Genomic DNA, 23130 nt, shown 5'->3' on the forward strand with positions numbered 1-23130 from the left:
AGAGACTAACCGTTTTTTTTCAATGGCATCCGCTGTATAAAGCTTCAAGATCTCTTATTTTCCACAGCTCATGTTGCCTGCAGTTTTTTGCCTATATTGAAAAACACATTAACAGTAGGCTACATCTCACTGAAGAGATCATAGCCTTGTCCAAATTTCCACACTGGCAGTCTTTGCACTTGACCACTTGTCTACTTGCATGACGTATTTCCTCTATTTGGCCCAAGTGTTCAAGTAGGCGTAAAAACTGCAAGTGTGTGTGTAGAACTTTTTATTTGATTACTCGATGGGACACACTTATAGTCTTGCAAAAAATGCAAGTGTTTACAGAGCTTTTATTTGTTATATTTTCATACTTTGCATTTTCAAATAAACTTCTACATGTTTGTTCAGTAGTCGCTATGTAACTAACAGAAGACACAAGTTTAAAATTGTGATGCTTCTAATTAAGTGATAAAAACAATTGCAAATGTTGTACAAAATAGGCCTACACATAACATAATCATCTTTGGACCAATAAAATGTGCAACACTTTATGTTTTTACTACCAAATTACATGTATCTAGTTCATTTAAATTACAGTGTTTTCCTCGACATCTCACGATTTCGGGGCACATGAGTTCCCGAACATAATGCATGATGGGATACGGTTAGCCGGAGCGGTATTCGAGATAGTGTGGGTTTAGTGTGCATTAAGAGCACTGCACTTTGGCATTTTTAAGACATGGGACAGTCTTGCACACTTCCTGTCGCATATACGTGCTCTCAAGTGGCCAAGACCACAAGTGTGGTCTTTAAATGTAATCTACAAATAATTAAATATTAGCCTAAAAATAAGGTTCTGTAAAATGTATGTTCTTTTATTAATGTGTAGTGCTTGTTTTGTGTGGCAGGGCTTGGCAAACTAGTCCAATTAGAAACAATTAACTATCTTTCTTACTTTTTAACTTATCCTTTTTGTATTATACATGTATAAAATTCATTACAGTAATAAAAAAAATAAACCTACACTATAAAACATATTGAAATCACATACCAAACCCCATTCATGGGCTCACAAAATCAACGATGAAAACAACAGAAGCCACTAAATAAAAAAATAAAGTTAATTGCGACTTTTTATGTCACAATTCTCACTTTTTTTCTTCAGAACTTGCGAGTGATATCTCACAATTTTAACTAAATATATCTTGGAATTGTGAGAAATTTTTTCGCAATTACCTATTATTTTTAATCCATGGTGGAGACATCCGTCAGAACTTTGAAACGTTCGAAATGGTATGACGAAGCCTTGTTTGCTGAAATTACGTGACTTGGCGAGTTGCCAATACACATATACTTTGATACATGCTGTGGTTTCGATATAAAAGATTTGTAAAGCTTAATGAAGCAGTGTTTGGAAAGTGCCCATCACTACTTCTAACTGACCGTAGTCTTCTCTAGGCAGTGCAGAAGATGATGATGTTGACTCTCCAGCAGAGATGTGGTCTTTTTCAGTTGCTGGTCCTCCTCTAAGGAGCCCTGCAGAAACACACATAGACATAGATTTTTAAGGAATCATTAGATTTTATGCATGAATAATGAAGTGGAGAGAGGGACAGAGTGTGTGTTGTTTGGCTCAGTACCTGTGGTGAAAGTTTCATCTTGTAATAGGGAAGCTGCTGTTGTGTAAGAGTGCGAGGGAGAGACATGGAGAGTGGTTTACTGCTTTTGGAAGGAACTTCATCCATAACAGAGCAGTACAATATATCATCTATAACTTTAAATAAACAAAGCCTGAGAGAAAGGAAGGACGAGGGGCCTCAGAGGATTGGGTGAATCAGAGTGATTCCACTTTCCTGTTTCACAAATCCGTTGGTACAGTTACTATAACTCCACATATCTGTCTCTTTTATTGTAGCACTTTTGCCTGGGAGCTTGCGCTCGCACACTGGGCCTTTCGGCTGAACGCACATACACTGCTCCACATTTTTCGCCTTTTCCACAACGTCTTAACACAACGCGAGCACCAAAATAACATGAGTGAGTCAGTCAGTGATGTGTAGGAGGAGAGAGAGACAGAAGTAAAAAGAAAGATATTGATAGAAATGAAGAGAGAGCAAAATTAGGCGTTTTACAGTAACAAACCCTGAGTACTCTTATTTTGAGCAGACTGCATGTTTGCGTGTGAACTGTGTGGTATTTATGAGCTATTCAGACAGGCTAACCTAGAACCTGCTTTTCTCTTTGATGCAAGTCAGACCATTCTTGGGTGAATCGCATTAAGAAACCTCAAATTAACCCTAAAATCAAAGCACTGCTTATTATAAGAATACTTTGCATAAAGGAAATGAAGCCTATTTTTAGGACCATTACAAATTTTTCCATTGTGACATTTTCATTACAGTTAAGCACATTTTTCACGGTTTTCAGTATTCTTGTGATTCACCCTCCAAGGCCTCTTTTTTTTAAAGGAAAAAATACAGATGTGTATTTTAAACCTAATTTGTTTTCTATTGCGATTGACTACTTTTTTATATTTGGAGTCCTTGGCCCTGTTTACACGGCCTAGGATTTACATTTTGGTCAATCAGATCACAAGTAGACGAGGCAGACACACACCCGTTTACACTTGTTGTTTTAATGCATCTATTTTTTCCACTTTCGACCACTTCTGTCCTGATTTCTTTGAGGGGAGTTTAAATCTCATGTTTATGCATTAGATCAGTAGGTGGAGAGTACTGTTCAAACAATAGACCAGTAGCAGTTTTAACATTAAGTGACATGGCATCTGACGCACAGAAGCCAATGGCACATGTCACTATATTGTATTGGCACATCCGGTGGCACATCCGGTCTTCATTGGCATGTACCAGTGGATAGTGGCATGTGTCACTGACATCACGGTGTTACGACACCTCCAGTAGTGACTGACAGATTAATCGAACACCTATAGCCTATAACATAATTGTGGCACAAAATCCTAAATAAATAGCCTAATTTTGTGATATTTAAAATATCAATTAAACAAATTAAAGTGCATTAATATTTTTTCAAACGTGTTATTTGTGTCACGTTTGTATTTGATTGGTATGTGCCACTGAATGTTTTGTAATACCAGTGCTACTTTATGTTGTTTATCTCGCAAAGTCACAAACTGCCCATTCTAGGAAAGACACAAAATAAATCTATCTATCAGCAGGTGTAAACAGGGCCCTAGAGACCCCAATGATTTATGTAAAAACTGTAGTAGTATTTTGAGAATAATTACTTATTTCTTTCCTAAACTCCTTAAAAAAATCCCTTGATCTGATCAAACCTTAGTAGACAGATATATATATATATATATATATATATATATATATATATATATATATATATTTTACTACAAAGTAATCATGTATTTTCCAGAAATGTCATTTTGTATGTAATGTTGTTTGAATAAAAAATACGTGACTGAAGTGGCTGAAGTATATCAGAAAATCATGTGAAAATTCATTGTATTAATTCGTTTTTATACCAGGGGTCTCATGTAGGACATTTGAAATGTGTCATCTTTAAGTTACTGTAAGAAAAATAATTTAAACATTATTTAGTATTAAATTATTTAGATTTTTTTTTAAATAAAATAACTTTTATTCAGCAAGGATGCGTTCAGCTGATCAAAAGGGACAGTAAAGATATTTATAATGTTACAAAATATTTCTATTTCAGAATATTTTCTGTTCATCACAGAATTCTGTAAAAAAATGCAGCTGTCATCCAAGCAGCACAACTATTTTCAACACACCAGATCAGCATTTTATAATGATTTCTGAAGAATCATGTGACACTAAAGACAGAAATATTCATATATTCATATATTCAGTATTCAGTATATTTATTTATTTTTAAGCACAGTATATTCAGTATTAAATTCAGTGTGTGTATATCAGAGGTGCGAGTAAGTCACACGTTCAAGTCACAAGTAAGTCTCAAGTCCCTACTATCATTTCTCATGCAAGTCTAAGTCGCAGTACACACAAATCAAGTCAAGTCAAGTCAGTGGTTCACTTCAAGCAAGTCAAGTCGAGTCCTGCTAAGGGTCAAGTCAAGTTACAATACCAAACAGAAAAAAGTAGAGTTTATATTGGTCTTAACCTTATTAATTTTTCCCTCAGAAATGATTACCTTTCTTATACATTTATATCGTAATATTAATAATATTAATATAATTTATTATAGCATGTATTTATGATTATCAAAATTTGGAATTATTATAATTATAATAACAATTATACGAAAAATGTTGAAGATAAAACATTTGAAGGTAAATTCACAAGTGTGATGCATTAATTATATTGGTTTTATAGTAAATGTCATATGTTTAACTGCCCCTATATATATATATATATATATATATAAAAAAAAAATTAAATTAAAAAAAATAATAATAATAATTTATGGAATATCACCGGCAACTTTCCCCATTAAGGGCCAATATTTGACCCCTTAAATTGATAACCATTTTTTTTCTAACCATTTACACTGCAATTACAACAGCATAAATAATGTTATGAGATTAATGATTTAAATATAATCATTTTAATATAGAAAAAAATTAGATGCTAAAAAATAATAAATTATATTTTTTAATTATGAAATTAAAACTGCCAGTAGGTGGGGCCAAATCACTGTCTTAATGAACGAGTCATAGAACCATTCATTCAACTGATTCGTTCAAAACGGCAGATTCATTCTGGAACTAAGCAACTTGGTCACTGAATCACAAAGCCCCGGATTCGTTCAGATACGCATAACTCTTAGCCTAACTCTTAGCCTAACTACTGAACTGTTGTATAAAATCATTATCACATTTGCAATCGCGGCAATATTCTGGAAATATTGTTTAATATCATATGTTATAAATATAAAAATAACGGGCCATCTTTTCCACCACATCTTGAATTTTGGGTGCATTGTATTAATTCTGTTGGCAATTTGCCACCCATCCCGCTGATAACGTCTGACCCTGCTTCAAGAGAAACATAAAACACGACAAAACATCATTAACAGTTTTGTATGTTGTTTTTCGTCATTGGAAAGAGCGACATATTTGGCATTAAAGCACTAGCCTATGATTTGAAAGAAACTGTGGCAAATGTCTGTGAATTTATGGACGTTATACAAAACATATGCCATCATTAATTATCATTTGAATCTATTGACAGCCTTAAGCTACATTTGAAAACATAATTTTGTATAAAGAGGCATGCTATTTTGACCACTATTCTCTCTAGATATAGGCTACTTTTAGAGGTGGTGAATGAAGCTCGAGGTTGTGATGGTCATGTCCGATATCACTTACCAGTTATTACAGCAAATCTTATTTTATGAACATGTTCATTAATATGGTAATATTAATATGGTGTTTATATCCAAAAAGAAACGATGCTGGGGGATGTTTTTGTATTTAGCGCGATCACCGTGCTGGATGTTTTGTCTGGGCTTGTGCAGCGTCACGCAATTGCGCAGAATCTGATGACTGGCATCAGTGGTTCCGTTGCTTTCATTTTGTTCATCAATTGATGATTTATATAAAGTCATTCTCGAGTCATTGGATCTCAAGTCAAAGTCAAGTCATTTTCTTAATTTAGTCAAGCAAGTCTCAAGTCCTTAAATTTGCGACTCGAGTCAAGTCATGTGACTCGAGTCCCCCATCTAGCCTACAGTTGCAATCAAAAGTATTCAACACCCAATGCAAATCATGATTATTGGCAAAATTTACAGACTTTCAACTGTTTGCAATGAACAAATCAATATATATATATATATATATATATATATGTTTTTGTATATATTTTCCACACTGTTAACAGCCTTGAGGTCTGAGAACAGAACATAAGGCTTAATATTGTCAGGTTCCTGTCTGCTTCACTCACTGGACCTCTCTGAGGATGTTCTGTAAAACTGGTTAGCTGTGGAGTTGCCTGCAATCTGTCTCTGTCTGTACTCGCTGTTCACTTTCACATCAGCGTGTTCCTCATTCCTCAAATGCATTCAGAGAATCGACGGTTTCTTTTTCCAGGAAGACATTTTAGCATCAAACAACTGCAGTAATAAAGACCAGGGGCCAGTTGCATAAACATAGACTGTGTCTTTAGAACTAGTCTGACCAACAAGCAGTTCATTAAAATTAATCAGTCTCACTTTTCGGATTCAAATGAGGCCGAATCTACCTTTTTATGTGATTGGCAAAAAAATGATGACCAGTAGGTAGAAAAAAAATAGATGACTAACTTGTAAAACTAGTCTAAGGCCTAGTCCACACGTACACGGGCATTTCTATAAACTGAGTTTTTCCTCCTTCGCTTATTATTTTTTTTTTGCATCCACATGAAACGCAAAAACACGCTATCTCCTCAATGAGGCTGTTTAGCAACACATTAAGACATTTTCACATCAGTTCGTCACTCTGTCCTGATAAATCGGATGTTATTGAGTTAATTGAGCTGATGTTTGTGCAAATATGCAAACATGAAAATCTCATAATCGCTCTTAAGTGCTGAAGATTGGATCACCACATGTGCATCTCTAATAAACACTTTTAAAGCAAAACAACCTGACACGTTTACCTCAGTACTGGAGCACTGCCTGATATAGATCTTGTTGAAAACCATGTATAATGTATGACAAATGACAAGGGAGCAAAACGAAATATGGAAAAAATGATCTTGGATGTGTGTGTTTTTGTATTTGTGAAAGTGTAAGTGTGTGTGTGTTTCTTACCGTTAGCTCCAGTGATTGGTTGAGTCCATTTCGTTTGCTATGCAGGAAGGCTGTGGAGCTGCCAGCCTTGGAAATTCTCATTCGGGCCAGTCGGGCTTTCTGTTAACACATACACACACAGAGGAAGTTACAACTCAGTCTACCAGTGCTTTTCCATCACAAAGGTCTGAGTCTCAATCTGATCCCTGTTGAAAGAGCAATTCAGATCAAAGTGCTTTAAGAAACAAAATGGATTTTCACATAGATTGCTGTCCGTCATGAGATGATGAAAAATGCAAGCGCCTACAAAAAGTACCGAACTAATCCGAACGACCCTGACAGCTACGCAGTGAAAATGTGCACAGATCAGGGAATAAGAAAGCAGTTGCTTGCACACACTACAAAGAATAGAAGAATGATAATTTAGAGAAACGCAGCTGTGTAATGGTTAATTACAGTAAACGTCTTGTGTAATGCTGAATTACGGTTAGCACAGCTGTGTAACGGTAAATGATAGAGCAGCGGTTCACATTCCCTCAGTCTATGTCGTTTTTATAGGCACAGCATGGATGATGGGTGGAAACCAGCAGTCGAATCTTCTGTGGAACATCAAATTTTAATATTTACATTGAATGAGAGTATTTTAATCTTCTCAAATCCAGAGGCATCAAATGATCTGATTTGTGCTCTCATTCTTACATCATCTCATAGAAAACTGATGCTCTCTCATATTTCAGTTCCCTTAAGATTTAATAAGCTTTATTGACATGATAAAAAGAGTTTACATTTGCAATGCATTAATAAACATGGATACACTAGATTTTTATATTTTCTTGAACGTGTTAGGGCATCGTGGTGGGTGGTCGCCAGGGTTTTGCTATGTGGTCATTAATGTGTTCTGAGTGGTTTTTAGTGCACTGATTTGCAGTTGCTAGTGTAATTTGGTTTCTTGAGTGTTGCTAGATTACTTATACTCTTTTTAACTTGGACTATTTAGTCTGTTTTATTTAGGTATGAATGGCTTGTGTCCCTCCTTCATGTTTTTGTTGTTGCCATTTTAACATTCAACAGGCTAGAATAATTGTAAAAATATCTAAACATTCTTAAAATAAAAAAAAATAAAAAAATAAAATTGTCTTAATGCAATATATTATAGGATAGGTGCATAAGCTCAGATCAATGAGGCCTACGACCAATAAGTTCTAAAAATAAATAGAAAACCTTTCCAAATGTAAAAAAAAAAAAGTTGAAAAGGCCGGCCATTTTTGACCGGGAACACCAAAGGTGTTACTGTGATTTCAACACAGCGTAAGGGTTAACACGATAATGATATTTAATTTTTAAAATATCACTATTATCATCATTACCGGTATACCCCTAAATGAGTGTTTGTATGTGCGTGTGTGTTTTTAAATTATTGAAGAGGAACAAATTGTGTCTCAGTTGCATCAGAGACCTCGCAGAGATCAAACCGGTATTCTGATGTTCATTAATTTCTCACACACACTTGAACACAGATAGAAAGAACATACACCATCATTAAAACCATCTCACACACACACACACACACACTCAAGTCCCTGTGGGTGAGTGGAGTGCTAACTCTGCTCTTTTCACAGGAGATTGCCATCACATAATGGAATCAGTTTGGGCCTCTGAGACCGTTTGTGTTTCCAACAAATGTTGCAACAATTTTCGGCTCTCGTGGAACAAAAAAGAGAAACAACCCTGCAGAATGGGAGATTGGGAAAGGCCGCAGTAATGACGGGGTTCTTTATCAATGTGACACAGAATATTGCTGCTGAGAACAATTGTTCAGGACTCGGCCGACGCTTACTGCACTGTGCTGAGATCAGATACACTGAACAAAGCAGATTCACAGATTACATTTCAGTTATACACATACAGTTTTAAAAAGCCCACTGTGACACACTTTATGGTTGTGTCAAAGCCAGAAGACCTCTGTCATGTGCCTGATCTATAATTTCATCCTGAATATTATGATGCAAAGTCCTTTATGGGGCAAATTTGTGGTCTGTGACCCATTTCAATTCACTACTCATAAGTGTTCATTTTGAAATAATAATACATTTTTCACACTATGTGTTCAACAGAAATATGATAATGTGCAATAAAATTCAGTTTTGTTTTATTTCCAAGCTATTGTTATTCTGGTAGCTATGACTGGGTGGATAAGACCTCGGTCTGGGTAGATTGTGGCCTTCCCTTGTGAAAAATAAGTACACTTTACATTTTTTAAAAAGAAAGTATTATGGAAATATTATACTTTAAAATAATATAATTGAGTGCAAACTGAATGTAATGTTTTTGAACACGTAAGTGCATGTTAATTGCAATTTAATAAAAAAATGCATTACAGTTCGGATTTTATTAAATGCATGCAATTAGCTGAACGTTTTTCCCCACTTAAGTAGAATTTAATTAAATATTTATCCCCTGGTTTCACAGACAAGGCTTAAGCTGACTAAAATGTTTGAGCTAAAAAATGTCAATGCCATTGTTTTGTCTCAAGATGCACACCAGTAATGTTTTTTTCTAATGCACATTTATATAAAAAAAAACTTCTTAAATGCCCCAATTAAACTAAGGTCTAATCCTGGATTAATCTAAGCCCTGTCTGTAAAACCAGGCCTATATGTAATTTCAGAATTATTACCTCTATTGTCTTTGAAATATGGTTAAAGTGTACTGCCAAATGTACTGGCGATCATTTATGGTAAACTAAAATAATGACCTTTCATTTCATTAATATTATATTATCTGCAAACTGCTTACATTCAATATAATTAAGTGCACTTTTTCACAAGGAAAGCGACCCTGGGTGGTATGCCTTCATCTCTACCCTGTAGCAGAATCAACTGAGACTTCATTGAAGTTTGTGATCAACTAGTCCCACAAGATCAGATTCCTGGAGTGGAAAAGTGTGACCTGCATGATTGAAACACATAGATGCCACGGTCAAAGAGGAGATTTCAAAATCATACTCCACAGATTGGATGGATGGTTTGATCATGTGAGGGCTGAGATCATTTGGGAATGGAGAATATAGGGACATGTCCCGACCAAAGTCACTACTGAATAATATTAGTGATCACAGTTATATACTCTAGCTATATTGGATATAATAGAAGTATTGCATGTCATGTTTTCATTCAACCAATCAAAGTATTTAATTCCCCATATAAATAAAATCGTTACGGGATGCTGTCTAGATTGCGACATGCACAAGTTGTTTATGCTTGAAGCATTCGCTCTAGCGCAAACCACCAAAGACCGGTGCGCAGAGCAGAGGTGCTGCTGAGAGGCGCTGTCTTCATTTGAATTGTTCTCTGAAACGATAAGCAGCAGTGCAGTGAGTGAGAAGGCAGAATTTGTTGAACTGTACATTTACTGTACCTTAAACAGACATGTACATTTTTTTGTACAGCTTGCAAGATCCTCAAGATCAACTTGATTTATTTATTTATGAATGAACTTTATAAGAACCTGGATTTTATTTTAATATAGTTTGGACAAATCCATTCAGTATAGAAAAAGTATTTAATAATATAGTATAAATAATATACATTTGTACCATCCACCCCTTTAGGGTGTATATTAGCAGTAAAGGCGGACGTGCAACCTTTCAACTGTACAACGTTCAACTTTTTTTGACTTTGAGACCCAATATCTGATGACCGAACACTAGCTTCTGTAAGTTCAATGATCCAACCATGAATATGCAAATTAGCCCTGCCTCCACTCACTCACACCAGCTCAGAGATTCACTCACTCAACTGTAGTAAATCCTGCACAATAGTATCGCTCTTTACAATGTCGGACACATAACAGAAATTAATATGATTAGCATTTTGCGTGACTGTTATTAGTGACAGCTAATAATATGTTGCTAAAGTTACACAAACCATGTTCCCTTTCGTCATCTCAGAGTCAGACATGCTGCTCAAATCAGTATCCTTATAGAAACGCTTTGAACAACTCAAAGGCAAATAGTGCACCATAACATTGTAATATACATCATATATTTAATTCACCTGCTATATTGCTAAATGTAGTAATGTACCTGATTTTTCATATACTGGGAAAACGTACTCGGTTACTAACGTAACCTCGGTTCTCTCTAGAAGAGGGAACGAATACTGCGTTTTTGTAAAAACGCTACAGGAAAAGTCTCTTTTCACGAAATACTGAAGCAAAAAATTATCCTCAATTTTCCATATATGTAAAGCGCGTTGCAGCAGTACACAGCTATGGCGAGACAGCTTGCTCGCTCATTGGCTGTTCTGCGGCAACTGCATAAGCCTATCGAGCGAGGCCTGAAGTGACGTCAGGCCAATGAGGGCGCTTCGCGCCCTCCTTGCCACTTCCCGCCGAGACGGGTGTGGCTAACCTCTATAAAAGGAGCTCGAAAAGGCTGATTCACTTGATTTTCATCGCCGAAGCGAACCAGAGTGAACCGTACGCACGGCAGAGAACGCAGTACTCGTTCCCTCTTCTAGAGAGAACCGAGGTTACGTTAGTAACCGAGTACGTTCTCTTACGAGAGTCCTCTCGTACTGCGTTTTTGTAAAAACGCTACGGGAACCCCTTGTAAAACGCCGTGCGTGCTGGGATAAAACACCGATCACTGGAAGCTAACCCAGGTATACAGTGCATAATCACCAGATAGACTCACAGAGAGTCTGGGAATAAGGGGGGGGGGCCTTAATTCCCTATATTGTAGCGTCCGCAGACGCAAAACATGACCTCACAGAGAGAGTCTAGAGACAAAAGGGGAATCCCTCCGTCCTTATATGGCCGCGTCCGCAGACGCGAATATGACATCACATAGACAGGGTGGGGAATCTGAACTAATGTGGGAAATGTGGGTCTTACACAATTCTGCCCATAAAACAGTCGGTAGCGCGCTGCGCATGCGATTTCAGTGTTCTAGTTAGACAGCTGATTCGACTACACCGATAGTAGCTTAGCCTGCAAGGCGGGAACCTCTAGGTTGTAAAACCTAATAAACGTAGACGGCGAGGCCCAGCCTGCCGCCATACATATGTCCTGTAAGGAAATCCCGCTAGACCAAGCCCACGAAGAGGCGACGCCTCTCGTGGAGTGCGCTCTAACGCCCAACGGGCACTGGAGGCCCTTGACAGTGTAAGCCCGCGCTATGGCGTCAACTATCCATTTGGATAGGCTCTGTTTCGAAACAGCCATTCCCTTGGAACGTCCACTGAACGAGACAAAGAGCTGCTCAGTCTGTCTGAAGACAGCAGAGCGGGACACGTAAGCTCTTAAAGCCCTAATGGGGCAAAGAAAACTTGAGCCCCCTTCCTCACTTGATCCCGGCAAGGCAGACAGGGAGATAACCTGAGCCCGAAACGGCGTGTTGAGGGATTTTGGCACATAACCATGCCTAGGTTTGAGTATGACTTTAGAGTCATTAGGTCCAAACTCTAAGCACGCTGGGCTCACGGAGAGCGTGTGCAGGTCGCCTATGCGCTTCACCGAAGCGAGAGCCATCAAAAACACTGTTTTAAAAGACAAATGTTTGAGGCTAATAGATTGGATAGGCTCGAAAGGGGCACCTTTCATGGCCGCCAAAACCGTAGAAAGGTCCCACATAGGGACTGAAGGAGGTCTGGGAGGATTCAGCCTCCTAGCTCCCCTGAGGAAGCGGATGACTAAATCGTTCCTTCCTAGTGACTGACCTAGCGTTGTTCCAGAGAACGCTGCAATAGCCGCCACATAAACTTTGAGCGTGGAAGGGGATCTGCCCTTATCCAACAGCTCCTGTAGGAAGGAGAGAACCTCCGTCACCTCACAATCGAGGGGTGATAGGCCCCGAGCTGTACACCAGCCGGAGAAAACCGACCACTTCGAGGCATAAAACCGCCTAGTCGACGGTGCTCTAGCCTGAGTGATGGTATTCATCACTCCCTCTGCGAGATCAACGGATATCCGTTGAGCGCCCACACATGAAGGGACCACAACTCCGGGTGTGGGTGCCAAATCGAGCCCCCGGCCTGCGAGAGGAGATCTTTCCTCAATGGCACTGGCCATGGAGCGATGTCTGCTAACTGCATCAGGACTGGAAACCATGCTTGGTTCTTCCAGAACAGTGCTACAAGCAGTACTGAGCATTTTGTTTCCCTGACCCGCTCTAACACCTGAGGCAGGAGGGAGACGGGGGGAAAGCGTATAGCGGGCAGCGCGGCCACATCCGGGACAGCGCGCTGTCGTTCTTGGAAAAGAACACGGGGCAATGAGCGTTTTCGCGGGACGCAAATAGGTCCACCTCCGCTCTGCCGAATCTCTCCCACAACAGCCGGACTGTTTGTCGGTGTAGAGACCATTCGCCCAGGGGAATGTTGTTCCTGGACAGTCTGTCTGGGCCCAAATTCTGGAGCCCAGGCACATGCACTGCTCTCAGCGAGCGCAAATTGTGCTGAGCCCATGTTAGGAGGCGTTTCGCCAGCCTGTACAGCTGGATCTGAGACCGCCCTGGCGATTTATGTAGGACACCACGGCCGTGTTGTCCGAACGGACTACAACGTGTTGGTCCTTGATTTGGGGACAAAAACGCGTCAGCGCGTTGTGCACTGCCAGCATTTCCAGGCAGTTGATATGTTGGAGCTTTTCTCGTTCTGACCACAGGCCGAAGAACGGTCTGCCCTCGAGCAGCGCTCCCCATCCCGAGGTGGATGCGTCTGTCGACACCATCCTCACTCCCGAGGAAGTCCCCAGGCTTACACCTGATCGGTACCAGTCGTCCGCCATCCAAGGTATCAGGGCTGCCACACAGCTCTGATTGACCTTGAGACGTAACCGGCCGGACACTCGCGCTCTCAACCAGAACTGCAGAGGGCGCATGCGGAGCAAGCCCAGCTGAAGAACTGGCGATGCTGAGGCCATGAGACCCAGCATCCTTTGAAACTTCCTGAGCGGGGTAGTCGCGCCGCAGCGGAAGGATCTCGCCGCGCGCTGAATGTGCAGCACGCGCTGTGGCGACAGCCGCGCTGTCATAGACTGTGAGTCCAGAATGGTACCCAGAAACGAAATCGCTTGACTGGGGTTCAGCGAACTCTTTGTCCAATTGACCGTGATACCAAGATTCTCGAGGTGATCGAGTAAAATGGTTCTGTGCTCCACGAGCTGTGATCGTGATTGAGCTAGGATCAGCCAGTCGTCCAAATAGTTAAGCACTCGCATGCCTCTGAGTCTGAGAGGGGCGAGCGCTGCGTCCATGCACTTCGTAAATGTACGAGGTGCCAGGGACAAGCCGAACGGCAGGACTGTATACTGGTATGTCTGACCCTCGAAGGCGAATCTCAAGTATCGCCTGTGATGTGACGCTATCTGTATTTGAAAATACACGTCCTTCAGATCTATCGACATAAACCAGTCTCCTCGGCGAATATGCGCGAGGATTTTCCTGGTCGTGAGCATTTTGAAACTGCGTTTCACTAATGCTCTGTTCAGCCGTCTTAGATCCAGTATGGGTCTGATACCACCGTCCTTTTTGGGGACCAGAAAGTATCTGCTGTATAGCCCCCCTTCGCTTTGAGCTTGGGATACATGCTCTATCGCCCCTTTGCTCATCAGTTTTGATATTTCGGCGCGAAGTAGGTGTGCTACTTCTAAAGTCACCGTAGTTTCGACGCGCGCTGTGAAGCGGGGAGTGCGTCGACAAAACTATAGCGAGAAGCCTCGGTTTATAATGTCTAGCACCCAGTCCGAAACCCCTGGAAGCGCTGCCCATGCCTCTGCATGGCTGTCTAAGGGTTGGATGCGAAGCGCGCTCTGTTCGCCGTGCAACAGAGGTGCTTCGGGGCGCAATAACATAGGCGTTACGCCTGTGACATTCGAGGCGGGGAGCGCGCTTATTACAGCGGGCAGAACGCTCATCCTCGACCCTATTACAGTGCTTAACTGAGTGAGGGAGGGCTGAGAAAGTCTCGTGGGACTCATGCTGTCTGCGAGTAAATGTGGGCGGGAAACGGGCACATTCACTGCTTTGGACGCGCTGCCTGCCTGAGCAGAGTGAGCGCGCACAGGTCCCGTTTTTACAGAGAGCCTGTGATCTGTGAGACATAGTGTTCGTGGGCACTGGGAAGTGGGCACTTTTACTATGTTGGAAGCGCAATCGACCTGAGTCGATTTTATGTGCGCGAGCCCTGAGTGTAGGGCTGTGCTTGTGTGCAGGCATGGGCACTGGGCAGTGGGCATCTGCTCTACACTTGAAGCACCATCGGCCGCGGCCGGGGTTTTTTATTTATTTAAATTCTTTTATGAAGCGCGTTCTACCGAGGGGGAAGCGCGCTGATCACAGCGGACAGAATGCCTGCGCTCGACCCCGCTGCGGTGTTTAACCGAGCAAAGGAGGGCTGGGCGAGTCCCGTAGGACATATAATGGCCGTGAGTAAGTGTGGGCGCGGGAGAGCGGGCACAGTTACTGCAATGAGTGCACTGTCTGCCTGAGCAGAGTGAATGCACACAGGTTTCGTCTTTACAGAAACCACAAGGCATGCAGAACATTGTGTTTGTGGGCACTAGGCAGTGGGCACGTTCACTATGTTGTGTGCGTGATCGACCCGAGTCGAATATATGAGCGCGGGCCCTGTGTGAAGGGCTGTGCTAGTGTGTAGGTATGGGCACTAGGCAGTGGGCATCTTCTCTACACATATAGCATCATCGGCCGTGGCCGGGACTTCGGTAGAAGTCCGGCCATGTACCACGTGCTCGTGGGCTGCAAAAAACACGTCTGCAGTTGCCTCTCGGGGAACAAACAGAGTGATTTGCATTCGGCGGCATAAATATTTTCTGCCGGCAGACCCGGGATTCGAACTCGGATCCCCCGCACGAAAGCCTAAGAATCTACCACTGGACCACAGTGAAGATACATAGACATAGAGTCAGCGCGAGTATTATCCATACTGGCGTTTGCTTGCAGGCATACGTAAGCACAACATGCAATACTAACATTTTCAGACGCCTGAAAAATGCCAGAATGTGAGAAGAGTGGATATCGCCCAGTTTCAGCGGGGCTGAAAACACTCCATTCTCCTTTCGCCAGTGACGCACGGGAACCGTAGAAACGGTGTTCGGTTGCAGGCAAGCGGGTGCTACGCGCTCGCTGGCTGCAAAATGCATCTCTGCAGTCGCCTTCAGGGGACTGACAGAGCAAAGCATTGGCGGCATAAATATATATGCCGCTAGACCGGGATTCGAACTCCGATCTTCCATGCGGAAAACCTATAACTCCACCACTGAGCCACAGGGGAATACAGGCTTTTGAAAGCGTGTTATAACAGACTCACTTGCTGCAATAATATTTCCAGTCGCCGAACAGGGAACTGAGAAATGTGAGAGAAAAGAGGTCAGACCGACCAACGGCGGGACTAAGAACACTCTTTTCTCCTTCGCCGGTGAATGACGCGTGCAGAGGCAGGGTAGCTTTTCTTGTAACGTAAAGAAAAACTAATCCCGCCATCCGCTTCCAGGAAGGGCAGCCTCGGAAAGGATGCCCGGCGAGTCCTCAGAGTCACCGTAGGCAATTGGCTCGGAGTGAAGGCGTTTCGCCGTCAGCGAGCGCGAGCGCTGCATGAGAAGGCATCTTGAAAAAGACGCAGCTCTTTTAGGGGTGAGTGTTGCAAAGCGAACACACACACACACACACACACACACACAAGAACAAAGAATGGAAAGGATATGGCGTCGGAAAGCGCAGCAGGTACGGCGGTAGAAGGCGGCGTTGGCCAGCGGCTTCGAGGGCTCGTCCCGCTGAAGTGCTTGCATCAGACGACGCGTGCTTCCTCGTGATCCAGTGATGCGTGAGCTTCGCTGAAGAGATGAAAATCAAGTGAATCAGCCTTTTCGAGCTCCTTTTATAGAGGTTAGCCACACCCGTCTCGGTGGGAAGTGGCAAGGAGGGCGCGAAGCGCCCTCATTGGCCTGACGTCACTTCAGGCCTCGCTCGATAGGCTTATGCAGTTGCCGCAGAACAGCCAATGAGCGAGCAAGCTGTCTCGCCATAGCTGTGTACTGCTGCAACGCGCTTTACATATATGGAAAATTGAGGATAATTTTTTGCTTCAGTATTTCGTGAAAAGAGACTTTTCCCGTAGCGTTTTTACAAAAACGCAGTACGAGAGGACTCTCGTAAGAGAACTGCATCGCAGCATAGTTAATGATATGCTAAAGTCCGCCTCCTCGTGACGGGATTGATTACAAGGTAGTTTGTGATGTAAGAAACACCAGCGATTTCATTTTGAATTTTCATTTTGAATTTTGACATGAATTTGCACGTGGTTTGTCTTAAAGCATATTAAAAACACCACATAGACATATAAACAACATTGAAAACTTGATTTAAATGCTCTTCAAGGTCATTCTTTTTAATCAGTGGCAAGTATGAACATTACTATAGGGATAGATAGGGATTAAGGGTAAGGATATTTGAAAATAGTTTTAATTCACAATTTCTACCCAGTATAATATTTTAGAGCTTGACTTGTAAATTAATTATATAAATGCCCATGGAGTTATACAGTTGTATTCATTTTCATGAATTGTACAGGTCTCGAAATCACACTTTTAAAATTAGGAATCTATTTTTTAAGAAATAGAGTTCCCACAGCGTTCTGCATATGAGGCCTAATTTTAAAAGTGTGATTTCGAGACCTGTACAAGTCATGAAAATTAATACAACTGTATAACTCCATGGGCATTTATATAATTAATTTAATTTAGGGAGTGAATTAAATAATAAATATCTTGATTTTTATTTTTTATTGAAAGCTATTTTTAATGATTTTAAGTAATCTTAAGGTCCCATTGGAAGTTTGCTAAAGCCTACTAGCCCTCTGGTTGAGAACCATTGCTTTTTATAAACAAGACCAGATGATGAGCTGTAAAAATGTAATTTCACAGTGCCTGCGAAAACAGGCTACATCTGTTTAGTTTTATTTTAAAATGAACCTACATTGTCTGGGTGAGGTAGAGAATGATACCTGGATCTACAATATACAGAACTGCAGAACCTGAACAAATCTGTTAATCTGTGAGTCACTTCAGTGACGTACATACCTACATCCTTTTGCTTTACAGTAATTTCTACAGCTGTGAAACAAGATCGTTCACAGAAGTGGAAGCTCAGGGAGCTTAAAGTGGATTATCTATGTCAATTAAACAAGATCTCTTCACTTTCAGTGTTTGCTGTAGTTCACAACAAAGAGCATTATATGTCAGAGTTGTTGCATTATATGTAAGAGTTATTTGTCAGTGATGTGAATACAATTCAAAAGAGTGGTGCAGGTATGACATCACTTTGTAGGCCAAAACGCAGAAACGAGTTAGCATTTTAGCACTTCCTGTTCCATCGTTCCGAAGTCAATGGGTTTTTTGAATGGGGTTTTGATTAAGTGGGTGAAATAAGGTCTTTGGTGAACACGAGCTCAAGACACTTTCACAATTTATTGTACAATATAAAATACATCAATAATACCCCAGATTTTTTTAAGCTGTTACGTGTCTTGAAAAAGGCGGTTGGTAACAAGTGGCTAAATGGGACTAGGCTGTTGAGGAGATTAAACGTCATCACGCTGAACTGGTAAACTCAGTCTGCTTTTACAGCCTCGTTATGCTTATAATTGTGGTCTTATATATTGCTCTAACTCAAACGTTCTGGGAAAATGTTTTTAAATAAAAACTGAAAGAGTTGTCGGAAGCTTAGTTATGGTGACGTTGAATTCGTGGGACCGTAATGTAGTCCGTTTATAGCCTACCTTTAGCTTTTTACTTCTGGCGACTGACTGCATTTAGTCTTCAAAATTCATAACACTTGTGATCATCTGTGATGATTATCTTGATGGACAAAACGTGCAAGGATCATAAACTTTTGTTGATCACAGAGATTTTTTTTTAGAGATAATCCAAAAGCCTATGAGAAAATCCTATTGGGTTTTTGTCGAGGGAAGCACTTCCGGTTCCAGTGTGATGCTAACTGCCGGTTGGCCTACAAAGTGACGTCATACCTGCACTATTATACAATGCTAGATTGTTGTGAGAGGGTCGTTATGTGGTTGCTAAGGGGTGTACAGTATTTTGTAGACTGTTGTTTCGCAGTTGCTAGGTTGTTGGGTCCAAATATGCCTTTGGATCCTTTTTTTAAAATAATATTTTTTGTGTCTGTTTTATGATAACTTAGAGAAGTTGTACTTCTCCTATGATTTGTCCATGCATAAACGGAGCATGAGGAATTACGTGTCAATCAAAGCTTAAAGGTACAATATTTAAGAATTTTGTATCAAAATATCCAAAAACCACTTGCACAGTGTTATATATTTTTTTCAATCATGTACTTACATTATCCTAAATGTTTCCAAGATTTTGTAAATTCAGAGAAATTCCAGCCCGTTCTCATCCCAAGGCGTCATATACTGACGCTTTTGAAATTTCGTCTACATTCGACGCACATGGCACCCTTTAGCGTCAATATGAGACGCAGATAAATATGGGCCAGAAGGCGCCTCCTAGCGGTCTAACCCTAACCCTACCCCAGACCTAAACCTACCCATAATCTGCGTCACATATTGACGCTAAAGGGTGCCATGTGCGTCGAATGTAGACTAAATTTCAAAAGTGTCAGTATATGACGCCTTGGGATGAGAATGCGTTGGAAATTCACAATTTTAAATAGTGCCCGTCCCTTGTAACTTGTCGCCTGTCAATGACTTAATATCCGGGTTATCCTGGTTTCTGCTTGCACTGCCATTGTAACCATGGCGACAGATGTGGACAACTACGTAATGTTTAGCGGCACGCTGTTGTTGTTTCGTTCAAACATTATGGACCATGGCAAGCAGACTTTGGGATAAAAGGAGAACTAAAACGAGGATCAATATCGGCGTGGCGTTTTCGAGATGCTGAGAGCTCCACGTCCGCGACAAACTTCGACTTGACAGAGAGGCCACTCTTGCATGTACTTTATTAGACAGCTGAGCAAATGTACATAAAACAAATCAATGTTATATAGCTCAACATGATGAAATGTTAGAATAAGATCAGTATGTTATTCTAATGTTGATCTAGCTTACTGTCTCATATAGCCAACAAACTAACACATAGAATAACATTATAACTTTCAACACACTCAAATGCTGTTTAGTATGATAGTGTAATGTTAGACCAAGTGAAACAGCGCTACGTTACCTCACAAGTTTAATTCGTCAAATAAACTGACCTGTGTGAGTAGTAATTCAGCACTTGCTGGTAGTTCGGTACAATGAAATGTCCTCATTCCTTTATATAAGCGGGACTCGCGTGTGGCGCTGATATCTGTCTCTCATTAGCAATCGAACCCTGCTTCATACCACAGTCATGTTAAAAACATCAATGTATTCACTCATCCATAAACATTATTAGATCCATCAGCATGACGACAAGTTCCATGATTACGCTTATCACGGCGTCATCAATCTACGCCTTTGTTATTGTAAAAGGTTAGCGACCCGTAGCGGCTAAAAAAAGTGTGTGTAAAGCAAGTGGCGAATTAATAATGAACAAGTCATTAACATTCACTGAAGTAGCACAGCTAAGTTCTGTGAGAAATAATGAATCAGCCCAATTACTGGACCAACTTTGATCAAAACTCTGATTCCTGAACTATAACAAATCTCAGACCTTTGGATCAACCATGAGAGTTTGAGCATAATGAAGCGATCAGTCATGAAAGAATTGAGTGATGTTTAGGAAATTGTCTGTTCTCTTTATCTCTCTGGCTATGCAGATTTGCATTAGCTATTAATAAGGTGTATATGGCTTTCTGTAGTCACTAAAAACAACAACAGCAACAAAAAAATAAATAAAAATAAAACTGCAGCATGTTCGTGAGGTGAGACACAATGAGCCACTGGAAGATGAAATAAATTAGCATATAAAATCTGAAGCTTTTCACACTTTGATCAAAATTTCATTTCACTTTGATGGTTCTGCATAAAACCCTGTCATGTCTGCAGTGTTCTTAATGCAGAGTCTTCTGGAAAGCCCTGGAGTGCTCTAGAAGTGAGCCAAAACCCTTGAAATGAACAAAGCTCATCTGGGCAGTACAGAATAGAGGTCTCCTCGGGGTCCTAAAATCTGTACCCGATCCGAACCACTTCTTACCCAAATATGCATAAATTCATGTAAAAAAAAGAAGATAAACTCGACCCGAGGCAAACACGATCAAATTAGACCCGAGTCCTTCCCGACGGCAATTTTTTCCAACCCCACTGATTCTGTGAAAACCGATGTCTGATTTGGGATCAAATAATTATTTTCATTGAATCCATTCATATGGATCAGAAAAATTATTTGATCAGACTGAGGTTTTTGAGTCATCAACATCAATTTTACGACACTTTAGGGTGCTTTTTTGATCCTTTTGGAAACATGAAAACTTCCGTTCCTATTTAGTGTAATTGGATGGAAAAGAGTGACCAGGACAGTCTTCTTTTTGATCCACTGAATAATGACATACAGGTATGGAATAGACTTACGATATCATAACTTTCACACTGTTATGGTATTAACGTCCAGATAGGTTATACTGGTAGGTGGTGCTATATGAGCTATGTTTTGCTGCACAGTGCAAGGCAGTTTGAGTTTACACTTTGAATTTTTAATTGTATTAATTTTACCTTAAAACTAAAGGAAATGAAATGCAGTTCAAAGATTAGTTCAAACTAAAAATGAAGGAAACGTGCGCAGAACATGTGTGGAAAAAACGTGTTCTTAGGTCCTTTTAAAAAATGAGTGAGCATGCATGATCTAAAACAACATGTAGAAAAATATAATATAATATGCGCTGTTGCTGATTTTCCTAATTTTATTCTCAATATTTAGTGATAGCCTCAGATGCAGGATATTTTTACTCGCATATTTTTGTTTGCGCCTCCTTGTAGAACGTGCTGAAAAATAGTGGTACACATGAGAGGCGATGATCGCAAGAATGTTATTCTGTTAGGTTATTGATATAGGAACTGCTGTTGTCAAGTAAGTTTCTTTCATAATGTTCTCCCCTTTAATCCGGTATAAAATCTCAGAACCAGTTTGGAACAACATGAACTGTTGCTTTACAGAACTTATGTCGCTCATATAACTTTAAATCTGGCCCACATTGTGACTCAAATTTAATTGTTGATGTTATGAATATGATTATGGTATTATAAGTAAGTAAATGTTTGTAAAGACCTCATAATGATGCCATAACAATTAGTTGGTATAGTAAACACACCCACATATACATATGAATGCACTTCTAACACCCCCACATACACATTTTGTTTAACTGTACTTGATCAGGAGCACTAATTCAGTTTTTCAGTTCATCAAATAAGGATCTATAATGCATCCTCTAATATTAGTGCTGTGATATTAAACTGGCAGGGTTTTTCAGTTATAACTGTCTAGTCTTTTAGTTTATTAACCTGGATTACACACAGTTTTGGTGCAGTACCAGTGCTGTATTTTGGCTACTGGACAACAGGTGAGACAGAGGAAGGTCACCTATCAAAAGTGACTGCCGGAATAAAAAAAACAAACCCCTCCCCACAGGTCTCGTCTGGGCAAGCTATTTGTGGAAGGACTGTCATTAGGATGAACATCCCTCCTGGCTCTCTTTCCCTCTCTATGTCTTACTCTTTCTCTCTCATGTCCTTTGGACAGTAAGCAAGCACAGCTGTTCCTATGGTGGAGGTTAACTCGAGGCTTGAGGCAGGTTCGTGCACTTATGCCACTCTGTTATTAGTTAACCACGGGATGTGTTTAAGCACACCCACACAACATATTTTTTAAGATGGTCCTGTGAGTTTTGGTCGCATCTGGCTGCTTTAGTTTAGACTTGAAACTGAACTCGCATTCCCTGCGGCCGTGCTGCGAAAGAACAGAAAATGTTTGGCGACGGAAATTTCACATCAAAACTTTGTTTAGGCTGATCCGAGCTGAGATAATATGCAGAATTCTGGGGAATAATCTGCCATACTAGATAAACTTTAAATGAACACTAAGTAAAATGCTAAAGCCAGAGGAAATTTTGCCTGCAGAGACAATGCAGCCCCATAAGCTTACATTAATTCCTCATTAGCATACATTAAATCCATGACTGCGAGCATAGCATAACACTGAGTGCAGGAGCTGACGTCTCTCGCCACACATAGGATGTCATAGGAGTGGCCTTGGTGTTGTTTTTCTGCGATCAAGCTAATCTCCAGTAACATTCGCAATTATTAGCATAGCAAAAGCAAGCTGAGAAGCCTGTGGTGATTTAACAGATAATTACGCCTAAACTAAATAACCTTCAGAGAGAGATATAGAGACGTTTCGGATGAGGACGGGGAGGGATGGAGTGATAGA

At 40.6% G+C, this 23130-nt stretch overlaps 1 protein-coding gene across 3 annotated transcripts in view; it reads right to left on the reverse strand.

The window, feature by feature from the left end:
* The window catches only part of kcnd3 (potassium voltage-gated channel, Shal-related subfamily, member 3), a 106100-nt gene that overhangs the window by 4503 nt on the left and 78467 nt on the right, over window positions 1-23130 (reverse strand). The window contains exons 4-6 of one of the 3 annotated variants that reach the window (XM_084087454.1): window positions 6748-6846; window positions 1626-1661; window positions 1429-1521 (exon numbers count right to left, since the gene is read on the reverse strand). In XM_084087454.1, coding sequence (XP_083943580.1) covers window positions 1429-1521; window positions 1626-1661; window positions 6748-6846 — 228 coding nt within the window. The remainder of the gene's footprint in view (window positions 1-1428; window positions 1522-1625; window positions 1662-6747; window positions 6847-23130) is intronic. The other 2 variants (XM_084087455.1, XM_084087456.1) reach the window with 2 other exon arrangements.

This window comes from Abramis brama (genome assembly GCF_963993115.1).
Source record: "Abramis brama genome assembly, chromosome: 16".
NCBI classification, from domain to species: Eukaryota; Metazoa; Chordata; class Actinopteri; order Cypriniformes; family Leuciscidae; genus Abramis; species Abramis brama.